This window comes from Miscanthus floridulus, chromosome 8 (genome assembly GCF_019320115.1).
Source record: "Miscanthus floridulus cultivar M001 chromosome 8, ASM1932011v1, whole genome shotgun sequence".
In the NCBI taxonomy this organism is placed as follows: domain Eukaryota; kingdom Viridiplantae; phylum Streptophyta; class Magnoliopsida; order Poales; family Poaceae; genus Miscanthus; species Miscanthus floridulus.
This window is the reverse complement of record NC_089587.1, coordinates 228,379,028-228,390,246: the sequence shown is the minus strand read 5'-3', so window position 1 is coordinate 228,390,246 and position 11,219 is coordinate 228,379,028. Positions and strand designations below refer to the sequence as shown.

Sequence of the window (11,219 nt, the reverse complement as noted above, 5' to 3'; positions counted from 1 at the left end):
TTTAAAATAAGCAACGCTAATATTAGGCCAAAATTTAAGACTGGCCCTCAAAGATTTTTTGTGGGAAAATAAAATGTAAATAAACACATAGACCATATGACCCTACAAGTAGTAGAAACCAGTTATTTTTGTTCACGTACGAGATGTTACATGCCTATGTTATTTACACTACATCTCCTAAGGCCGGCCAACCCTGATGATTATGGACACAATGTTCGCCCGTTTTCCACAATTTCCTTTTTCAGTTATCATCATTATTTTGACTGATGGAAGCGGCATGCATGTACCTTGATTTTATGCCTTTTTTCTTCACAGAAGTAGATGCTGCCTTGAGACATGGCGGATTTGCAGACTCCTCTAGTGCGACCCAAAAGGAAGAAGGTTTTAGTGGACTACTTGGTGCGACTTCGATGGATTCCTGCTCTCTTTATAGCCCTTCCAATATCTGCGCTGATCTACTTCAGTGTCTTTGTGGGGAACACGTGGTCTGCCATGAAATCTGAGAAACGTCGACAGAAGGAACATGAGGAGAATATAAAGAGAGTCGTGAAGCGTCTTAAAGAGAGGAATCCAAAGAGGGATGGCCTTGTTTGCACTGCTAGGAAGCCATGGGTGGTCGTCGGTATGCGCAACGTAGACTACAAGCGTGCCAGACATTTTCAGGTTGACCTTTCTGCATTCAGGAACATTCTTGAGATTGACAAAGAGAGAATGGTTGCCAAGGTCGAGCCTCTTGTAAGCATGGGTCAGATAACTAAAGCTACCTGCCCGATGAATCTTTCGCTCGCTGTGGCTCCTGAGTTTGATGACCTTACCGTTGGTGGTCTGATAAATAGTTATGGAATTTCAGGGGGCTCTCACATCTATGGCCTCTTCTCTGACACGGTTGTCGCGATGGAGGTTGTTCTTGCAGATGGTCAGGTTGTGAGAGCTACCAAGGACAATGAGGACTCTGACCTTTTCTATGGCATGCCATGGTCTCAAGGCACAATCGGACTCCTCGTTTCAGCTGAGATCAAACTCATTCCCATCAAGGAAAACATGAGGCTCACATATACTCCTGTCAGGGGGACCTTGAAGGAAATTGCAGAGGCTTATGCTGATTCTTTCGTGCCAAGGGACGGTGACCCTGCAAAGGTCCCTGACTTTGTAGAAGGGATGGTGTACTCATCCTCTCAGGGTGTGATGATGACCGGTGTTTATGCCTCGGAGGAGGAGGCGAAGAAGAAGGGCAACAGGATCAACCGTGTAGGCTGGTGGTTTAAGCCCTGGTTCTACCAGTATGCTGAGACGGCTCTGAAGAAGGGTGAGTTCGTGGAGTACATCCCTACGAGAGAATACTACCATCGCCACACGAGGTCCCTGTACTGGGAAGGAAAACTGATCATACCGTTCGGGGACCAGTTCTGGTTCAGGTTCCTGCTTGGCTGGCTGATGCCACCAAAGATTTCCTTGCTCAAGATCACCCTGCAGGGTGAAGCTATCAGGAACTACTACCATGACAACCACGTGATCCAAGACGTGCTGGTGCAGCTTCACAAAGTGAGCGACGCTCTTGAGTTTGCTCACCGTGAACTGGAGGTATAGTTTCCTTTTTTTTCTTTTACCTCGCTGGTGGCTAGCCTAGAGTCTCTAGACCGTCCTCTTCAACTTGGTTGGGTTGGTATTCAGAATTTTGTTTTTTGATCTGATCTTAGGTTTACCCAGTGTGGCTGTGCCCGCATCGGCTGTACAAGCTTCCTGTGAAGACGATGGTGCACCCGGAACCAGGATTCGAGCAGCATCGCAGGAAAGGTGACACCAGCTACGCCCAAATGTTCACCGACGTTGGCTTCTACTACGCTCCCGCCTCTGTTCTACGGGGTGAGGAGTTCAACGGTGCTGAAGCCGTGCATAGGCTGGAGCAGTGGCTCATCAGGAACCACGGTTACCAGGCGCAGTATGCAGTGTCTGAGCTGAGCGAGAAGGACTTCTGGAGAATGTTTGATCCCTCTCACTACGAGCACTGCCGCCGCAAGTACGGCGCTGTAGGGACCTTCATGAGCGCCCACTACAAGTCCAAGAAAGGCAAAAAGAGTGAGGAGGAGGTGCTCGAAGCTGAAGCTGCCATCCTAGAACCTGCTGATGCTGATGCAGAGTGATATAACAGGCTTGACTTTGATTCCATTTCCATCCATCATGGCTACTCTACACATCCAGTTATGAACCATATATCCTTTCCCCTATAACTTGATGTGTGTTGTTGGAAGCTGTTGAATAATTTAAGGCTGTAATCACCTTTGGCTAAACAGTCACTCATTGATGGCAACATTCTGATAATACATTTAGTTGGAGTTTTTGCATTTGCATCTCTGCCTGTCAGGTTGGAATTGTATGTTGTGCCATAAAATCTTTTTTTTTTTGCAATATTCTGATAATATGTATAATTAAATCACTCTTCTGTAAGTTTGCTTGCCAAACTGTAATTGTGATAATAATTAAACCCTGCGTGTTGCCAAATCTCTGCACACCTTTTTTCTGTAAGTTTGCCTGCCAGAACATGCGCATGCAGTCATCAGCTGAATCTTATTCCAGGATGCTACTTGTAATATGCATATTTGGATCATGCGTTCCTGAACATCAAGCAGCTCATTCTGAGTCTAGTTTTTTCCTGTAACCTTTGCATTTGGTTTCACCTCTTCTTGCTGCAAAAAAAAGTGGCAGTGCTACTGCCTTTTTTTTAAGAAAAAAGGTCTGAAGGTGAAGCTTTGTAATTTTGTTCAGAGAAGAGATTTGAGCTTTGACTATCCCTCCTGTATCAGCCCTCGGCCGTAACAGTACGGTCAGGCCCACCTGTCAGCGAATGTGGACAGGCCCACACCGAGCCATACCCACTCACGCTCGCTCACGCACCGTGATAGCAAATGGCGGGAAGCAGGGATTCATTTCCCGCGCTTTTCCCCGGTCTCCCGCCAGTTTGCTCCGCCTTTAGGACTCCGCTCCCTTGAGATCCCCTCCCATCGATCCTCTCATCTGCCCACCCGCAAGCCGTTCAGCCGCCGCCGCCGCCGCTCGTGACCGGAAAGATGATGCCGTCGAGCCAACCCGACTTCTCGCCGTCACAGCTCACCTCCTCCCAGAATGCCGCCGCCGACTCCACCACGCCTTCCAAGGTCCTCTCTTCCACTCGCCGCGGGGACTCCCTCTTTTGCTTTCTTCAACCTCAATCCGTCGGTTCCCTTAGCCATGGACTTACCTGACTTGTGTGATTGGATTTGTCAGATGCGCGGGGCGTCCAGTACCATGCCGCTCACCGTGAAGCAGGTCGTCGACGCGCAGCAATCTGGCACCGGCGAGAAGGGCGCTCCGTTCGTCGTGGATGGCGTCGAGATGGCTAACGTACGCGGCCCTAGATTCGATACTCCTCTTCCCCTGTGCTATGCATTTCACAGCCTTTCCTCCTCTTCGTCGTGCTTTGATTCGTTGACATGGACATGTTCTCGCCGTTAATTCGTCAGCCGCGGTTCCCTTTTCAGATTCGACTTGTGGGGATGGTCAACGGCAAGGTGGAACGGACGACCGATGTGACATTCACGCTCGATGATGGCACCGGCCGCCTCGATTTCATCAGATGGTGAGCCTACCGTAATACTGCTTGTTTGGTTCTCTCATAGTCAATCCCAGAAATCTTATCAGAACACATCATCATTTGCTCATAAACACCAATGCTGAACATCAGGTTATAACCACAAAACTGCATAGGTGCATGTGAAAGGCATACCTGTGGAAGTGGAATGTTTCAGTAACAGTTCCATCTGTTGTTCCTTCCAACCACTGAACCTGCCTCGCCATTGTATCCTCCATGTGAACCTCCTTAACAACTTCAAGTTCTCCCTGCAAGGATAGTGATTCTACAGTGACCTGATAAGTAGCAGAAGTGATACCAATTGCGCTGTTGATGCCAACTTGTCAAGAAAAGCTAACCTGAAAGTAATCGTATATTGTTGCCGGCTTTAATTACTGCTTGCAGAATTCGTGTAGACTAACCTGAACAGAAACGAGATGTTGCATTGTTGGTTTACCAAATCTTGATGTAAATATATAGCACAAAATATTCTGCAAACTGATTTAATAACCAACCTGGCCCTTGAAGTTCCTACCATGCCAAATCTTGTGTGTCAGTTCCCCAAAATGTACTCAATCTGCACTTCAGTGAAGATCTTTTTCCTTTTCTAAAAAGAAATGGCCGGCTGGAGTTCTGCCAATAATATATTGATAAGGAGATCTGTCTTGTTTTATAAAAAAAGATATAGTCACCAGTTCCAATGTTAGGCCAATTACATAATCCTACATTCAACCAAGTTATTCATGGCTTATCATGTTGGTTGTCTGCGATTAGTAATATGTTTCCTTAACAAAGTTATGTTATTTATGTTTCTGTTTCGCAGGGTGAATGATGCTTCAGATTCTTCCGAAACTGCTGCTATTCAGTAAGTATAAGCTACAACCTTTACATTGTTCCTAAAGCATTTCACTATCTTTTCTGGAGGAAAGTCGACATGCTTTTGTGCGGATAGTTCACAGTTTTCTCTCTCTCTCTTTGGTTATCAAGGAATGGTATGTACGTCGCGGTCATTGGAAGCCTCAAGGGACTTCAAGAGAGGAAGCGTGCTACTGCTTTCTCAATTAGGTATCCTCGCAGTAACTTCGTTTAAGCTGAACAATTCTTGCAATGCAGCCAACAAATAATATATTTATTTTCTTTCAGGCCTATAACTGATTTCAATGAGGTTACGCTGCATTTCATTCAGTGTGTTCGGATGCATATAGAGAACACGAAATTAAAGGTGTCACCCTTTCCTGTACTAAGGTCATATACTCCTTGCTATCTTTTCCGTGGCTTTGTTTTACAAGGCTTCTGGTTTATATCATAGGCTGGCAGTCCTGCACGGACCAGTTCTTCTATGGGAGTGTCAGTCTCAAGTGGATTCAGTGAATCAAGCACACCAACATCTTTGAAAACGAATCCAGTAAGTTATAGTTGCAGTTATTGCATTGATTATTTAATCAAAACCTTTTCACATATCATCATGTCTTACTAATTCCTATAGGCACCATTGACTAGTGGAGCAAGTGGATCCGATACTGATTTGAACAAGCAGGTGCTGAATTTTTTTAGTGAACCAGTGAACCTGTAAGTCGCATATCTGTGGCCCCTCCTTTTTCCGTGTACTATGTTTTGATCAGCCTTTCCAATAACTTGCCCTAAATAAAGTTTATATTACACATAATCATCCTTTTCTTTCTTATATTTATTTCTTTCTTATGAAAATATGATGCCGCATTACCTGTTTTACGTTTAATAATTGCCCTTTCACTTAACAAATAAAAATTTGCTTTGTTGTGATGCCTTGGTTAGCATGTTTTCTCATCTTTATTTGTCATTCTGTTGTTGACAGTGAGAGTGAGCACGGGGTGCATGTTGATGAAGTATACAAGCGGTTCAAACAACTGCCAAAGGAGAAGATCAAGTAGAGCTCTCTCTTCACTTTCACTAGCACACACAGAAAAAACAGAGTTCTCAGCGGCTCCTTTTGTTATGCAGGGAGGCTATTGATTTCCATGTGGATGGCGGGCATCTTTACTCAACAATTGATGACTTCCACTTCAAGTCAGCTTTAACCGATTGAAGTTGTAGCCAAAATCAAGCGCAGTCAGCCTGCTCGAATGGCAGAGGACTAAGTATCACTTGACAGAACTGATTCTGCCTCCCTATACTACCAAAGTCTGAAAAGGAAGGGAATTTTGATGGTGTTGAACCTATCTATGATGGTCCTCAATGTATGGGTTATGGAAATATCATGTTGTGTCAACTAGTTGATTTGCATCATTTGATGAAGTTGTGTCAAGGAAGACTTTTGATGGTGTTAGACCTATCTTAGATGGTCCTATATGCATGGGCTATGGAAATATTATATCTTGTGTCAACTAGTTGATTTTCATCATCTGATGAAATTGTGCCAATGAAGACGAGTAGTAAATCTTCGTCTCAGTAGTGACAAATCGATATGGTGTGGTATGTTTTCATCATTGTGTAGTCCTTTTGCCAGTATGATGTGCTATTTTGTTGATGAGATTATGTACTGATGCAGTGCTGGGTTGGGATAAAGCTAAAAGTTATTATGCTGCTTTTAAGCAACAGTGCTGCCAGAAGGAATTGCATACTAATCCACGGATGGTGGACTAACCAAACAAATTGTGAACCGGTCATGCATACTTGTACTGGATGCTGTTTGTCCATGTGTGCAAGCACCTAACTACAGGAGACTTACTATACAGTTCGAATTGTGAACAGCTGCCTCTCCATGGATGTTGAAAAGCTTGAATTTTACACTGTCCAGCCTACTACCTCTCCAAAGTCTCCATCGGTCAAACTGTTATGCTGTGAGAGGAAAACCTGTTTCATGGCTGAAAAGTAATGTTGAATAAGCTTAAGTGTAGTGCTGAATAAGCTCAAGCGACACTACTTTTCAGTCATGGAATAGTGTTTCCCTCTCATAATATTTCAGCATAAGTTAAATTTTAGTATAAGCGAACAGAGTGGCAACGAGACATTACAAATTTACTTAAAAATAAGACCGGCAACGAGCCCAATTAAGGCCGCGTTTAGATCCAAAATTTTTTGGGGTTTGGCTACTGTAGCACTTTCGTTTGTATTTGGCAATTAGTGTCTAATTATGGACTAATTAAGTTCAAAAGTTTCGTCTCGCGATTTCTCACCTAACTGTGTAATTAGTTTTTTTTCGTCTACATTTAGTACTCCATGCATGTGCCGTAAAATTCGATGTAATGGGTACTGCGCAAAAAATTTTGGCAACTAAACAGGCCCTAAGGCTTCCTGCCCAAATACAAGGTGAGGCGGACTTGGAAGCTAGCTACTAACCGTACAGTTCCTTCTTGTTTGCACAACAGTAGCTTTTGTACCCATCTCTCTCTTATTATGTTGGGCACTATCTATCTTGAGGGCGATCTAGGTGTACATGGGGTAATTCTTTTTTAAAGAAATACAAATTTTGTTACAAATCATATCTTCATTTTGCTAAAGAAAATGCAGATACCTATGTTAAAATGGACCATATATATGCTATGTGTTTTTTTTTTCGTGCGTCCACACTAGTAATTTGTCATTTCTTGCGTATGGCAAAAGAAATTTAGTTTGGACTTTCCCATGTATTCCTAAATAGACCTAACTGTGGATACTAGAATTTTTGAAAGTATAATTTCTGATGGAATTTACGAAAGGTTTGTTCCAACGTTTTATCCAATCTTTACCCTGGATAGGCTAAATATGGCATGGCATTAACAGACTGATGCTATTAGCAGTATATTGGCATGGCAGGAATCCATTTTCCTGAATTCCTAAACTAGTTCATGAATCGATAGAATTCCATGGGAATTGGCGAGTTTGTTTGGTTATCTCTGCATACAGATGGTACCAAGACTTGGTTATGTCTGCATACATGTGCAGATTGACTGATTATCCATACATACTACGACAGTCCGACTGAATGACTGCGAGAGAGCCAAGAAAAGATGTAGATACAGACAGACAGAGAGACAGAGAGATGGACAGCGAGACATTTGTAGATTGGCCAATAGCTTTGATTCGGGTAGCTGGTCCAATCGCAATCTGGAGCCAATAATTCAGATGCAAAAGCAGGCCAGGCACGCATGCACAGCGATTTTCACTGGCACTTTGCTCATAATGTTTTGTGGTGTGGTGGTTCATCAAGAGAAATATGAATTGGCTGACGGATTTGCAGTGCCACAAAATCCATGTCCCTGTACGTCAGGGATCACCACTACCTTCCCTGGCGCACATCTCCACACCACCAAAACATCCATTGCAAAATTCAGGGTCACTGATAGACAGACATAGATACTACTCCAGTAAATAGTGCAATTCCTGATATAATTAGCTGGTTTCTTTTAGAAAATGGAAGCAACCAAGAGACAGAATGTACCGACGTGGTCAATTATAACTGATATAGTAAGAAATCTAGCGACAGGATGAAATATACTGCTAGAACTGTATATGCTACTGGAGAAGGACTGTTGTTAATTAGTGGTTGGTAGATCTAATTAGCTTATGGTGACCACATTATTGTACTGTCACAGTGCTGCACCTAATGCACACGAGCTGATCCATCATGATGATCGAGCTGGTCCTGCTGCCTGCTTGGTAGCTACTATTACGGATTGGCTCGTGCTCCGGCCTCCTACCTCAGCTGAAAGTATGGAGCTCCCTGTAAATTTATAACCATGCAGCCTCGAAGGAGAGACATATTCGAGGTTGAAAAATAATGAAAATAAAGGAGTCCTTATTACAAATATAAATGTAAATATATATTTCTAGATCTGCACCTAGAAAAAGGGGAAGAAACAAAAGAATGGATCGAAACGGATTTCATGCATGCATTATATGGAATCGTCGTTGTTGGACGATGATTGGATAGGGATATATAGCTATCGAGCGTTGGCACAGCATCACCACCTGGCAGGCACACAGCGTGATCTGATGAGCTGTTCCGTTTGGTGCTAGCTGCTGATTTGCCAGCTTGTTGTTACATACTCTGCTAGTAGCTGCGCAACGACACTACTGCACTGAGTCTTCGTCGTCTCTTCATCAAGATCTAATCTACCATTCTTCCTTCCTTCTTCTATATGTACTTGTGACTTCATGCACTTCGTTTCATCTTCTACTTCTCTGCAAAGTATGCTAGTTGTATTCATGCCGTATTATATATTCTCCGTGGAAGGGTAACTAACCCATGCACCGTACTCTCTATATGCATGCATCATGAAAATTAATTATAACTATTGGTAAATTAATTTTCTTATGGCCTGCGTGTGCCCTGCAATTATTAGTTATTAGGATTATTAATTTACTTCATGCACTACTGCACAAATATTATCGCTGCTAGTGCTAGCTATGTAACTCTATCATCGTCGGTTTTTCGTTCTTATTGGTGATAGTGGATAGTGATAATCAGAATTATCATCGGATCCGTCATGGCCGGGTGCCTTCCCTAGCTAGAGGATCCACTCGTCATGGCCTAGCCGCTCTTCCTATCTTGTAGGCTCTCATTTGTGTGTAGACAGACAGTCAGGTAGACCTGAACCTATTTTCTAGATAAGTCGATAGAAATCTCTCTAATATACATGCCACTACCGGAGACCGGCTCTTTGCCGAGTGCCAGGTGGTTTGCCGAGTGTTGTTTTTCGGGCACTCGACAAAAACGCCTTTGCCGAGTGTTTTTTTTTTACACTCGGCAAAGATGCTCTTTGCCGAGTGTTTTTTTTAACACTCGGCAAAGAGTCTCTTTGCCGAGTGTTTTTTTTTTGACACTCGGCAAAGAGCTTCTTTGCCGAGTGTTTTTTTTTTGACACTCGGCAAAGAGCTTCTTTGCCGAGTGTTTTTTTTTGACACTCGGCAAAGAAAATTTCAAAGCACATTTTGAAGCAGTAAATTAATTCAAATGAAAAAGTTTTCAACTACAAAGTTGTATAACTCATCAAGATGTACAATGTTTGTTTTGGTCTTTTCTTCATACGACAAAGTGAAAATAAATTTGTTCACAAATCTAACATATCTCTCTTGTAGTTTATGAAACTACAAGAGAGATATATAAGATTTGTGAACAATGTTAGAACGACCATGTCGGATGAACAGATGACCAAACAACCAAAATAAACTTTGTAGATCTCGAAAAGTTATGAAACTTTGTAATTGGCAACTTTTTGATTTGAAAACATCTTGTCATGCAAAACTGCGTTTGAATTTCAAAATTTTAAAATTCGAACTTTTCAAACGACCTCGGATGAAAAAACAACCAAAATAAACTCTGTAGATCTCGAAAAGTTATGAAACATTGTAGTTGATAACTTTTTGATTTGAAAACATCTTGTCATGCAAAACTGTGTTTGAATTTCAAAATTTTAAAATTCAAATTTTGTAAACGACCTCGGATGGAAAAACTTTCTAAACTAAAAGTGTAGATCTTGAAAAGTTATGAAACTTTGTAGTTTACAACTTTTTGATTTGAAAACATCTTGTCATGCAAAACTGTGTTTGAATTTCAAAATTTTAAAATTCAAATTTTGTAAACGACCTTGGATGGAAAAACTTCTAAACTAAAAGTGTAGATCTCGAAAAGTTATGAAACTTTGTAGTTTACGACTTTTTTATTTGAATTCGTTTAGGGCCTTAAACATGCAATTTACACTCGATTTAGTATAATATACTAGGAACTAAAACGGAATCCAGACACAAGTGAGAGTGTGGTGTAGTGGTAGAGGAGGTACCCGCACAGCGGGAGGTCTCGGGTTCGAATCGCGTCGGCCACGTAGCCATGAAATTCACGTGAAAAATGTCGTAGATGGGTGGGCACTGGTCGGTGGGGGCCTCCATCGATTAAAAAAATCCATTTTTTTTTGATAAAAATTTCCTTTTTTCGGGTTTTTTTTTTCAGTTTCAACTCGGCAAAGGCTTTGCCGAGTGCCCGATAAAAAACACTCGGCAAAGTTGGCTTTGTCGTCACTGTTTTTGGCGAGTGCTGTTCGCCGAGTGTTACACTCGGCGAACCATTTGTCGAGTGTTTTATGTCTTTTGCCGAGTGTTTCGGGCACTCGGCAAACTCAAGGAGTCCAGTAGTGTGCTCCCTGTGTCCTGAAATATAAGGTATCCAAGTAATTTAAAGATATATTATGTGGTAAGACAAATGAGGCATATAAGCCTATCTGATTACTATATTTGGGTTGGTGATAAACACTAATAGTAGGTATGCATGTGAATATATATTTCCTTTTACAGTGTTTTGTTCCTTATATTTCAGGACACAGAGGCATGCAGTAAATCAACATGCATGCATGCTACCATGGAATCAGAAATGTTTGATTGGCCATGGGCCTCCGTCAGTTCGTCGCGATATATATGATGATGCTAGAGTACACGTGAAAAGTGTAAACAGTACTCATGGTGCATGTGATGCTAGTGCTGGTACGTGCACAACCACCTCTCTTATTGGCCCGGACAGCCCGGCCGTGATCCTTCCACAAATCCAATAATGTTGATCCGATCCATCGATGTCTAGCCTGAAACCAAACAATTCACAATTCATGTGTGTGTGTGTGTGTAAACCGGAGGGGCAGCAACCCCTACAGATTGAGTTTATTAATTA

At 42.4% G+C, this 11,219-nt stretch overlaps 2 protein-coding genes across 2 annotated transcripts; both read left to right on the top strand.

The window, feature by feature from the left end:
• Positions 1-336: 336 nt before the first annotated feature.
• LOC136475266 (delta(24)-sterol reductase-like) lies at positions 337-2,266 on the top strand. The gene is made up of 2 exons (XM_066472822.1): positions 337-1,581; positions 1,698-2,266. The coding sequence occupies exons 1-2, from the start codon at positions 337-339 to the stop codon at positions 2,139-2,141; spliced, it is 1,689 nt and encodes a 562-aa protein (XP_066328919.1). The 3' UTR covers positions 2,142-2,266.
• Positions 2,267-2,924: 658 nt separating this feature from the next.
• On the top strand, positions 2,925-6,323 carry LOC136475265 (replication protein A 32 kDa subunit A-like). The gene is made up of 10 exons (XM_066472821.1): positions 2,925-3,152; positions 3,262-3,378; positions 3,516-3,613; positions 4,428-4,469; positions 4,592-4,669; positions 4,748-4,826; positions 4,914-5,009; positions 5,091-5,173; positions 5,439-5,510; positions 5,585-6,323. Exons 1-10 carry the CDS (start codon positions 3,066-3,068, stop codon positions 5,667-5,669), a joined length of 837 nt encoding a protein of 278 aa, XP_066328918.1. The 5' UTR covers positions 2,925-3,065; the 3' UTR covers positions 5,670-6,323.
• The last annotated feature ends 4,896 nt before the right edge of the window (positions 6,324-11,219 follow it).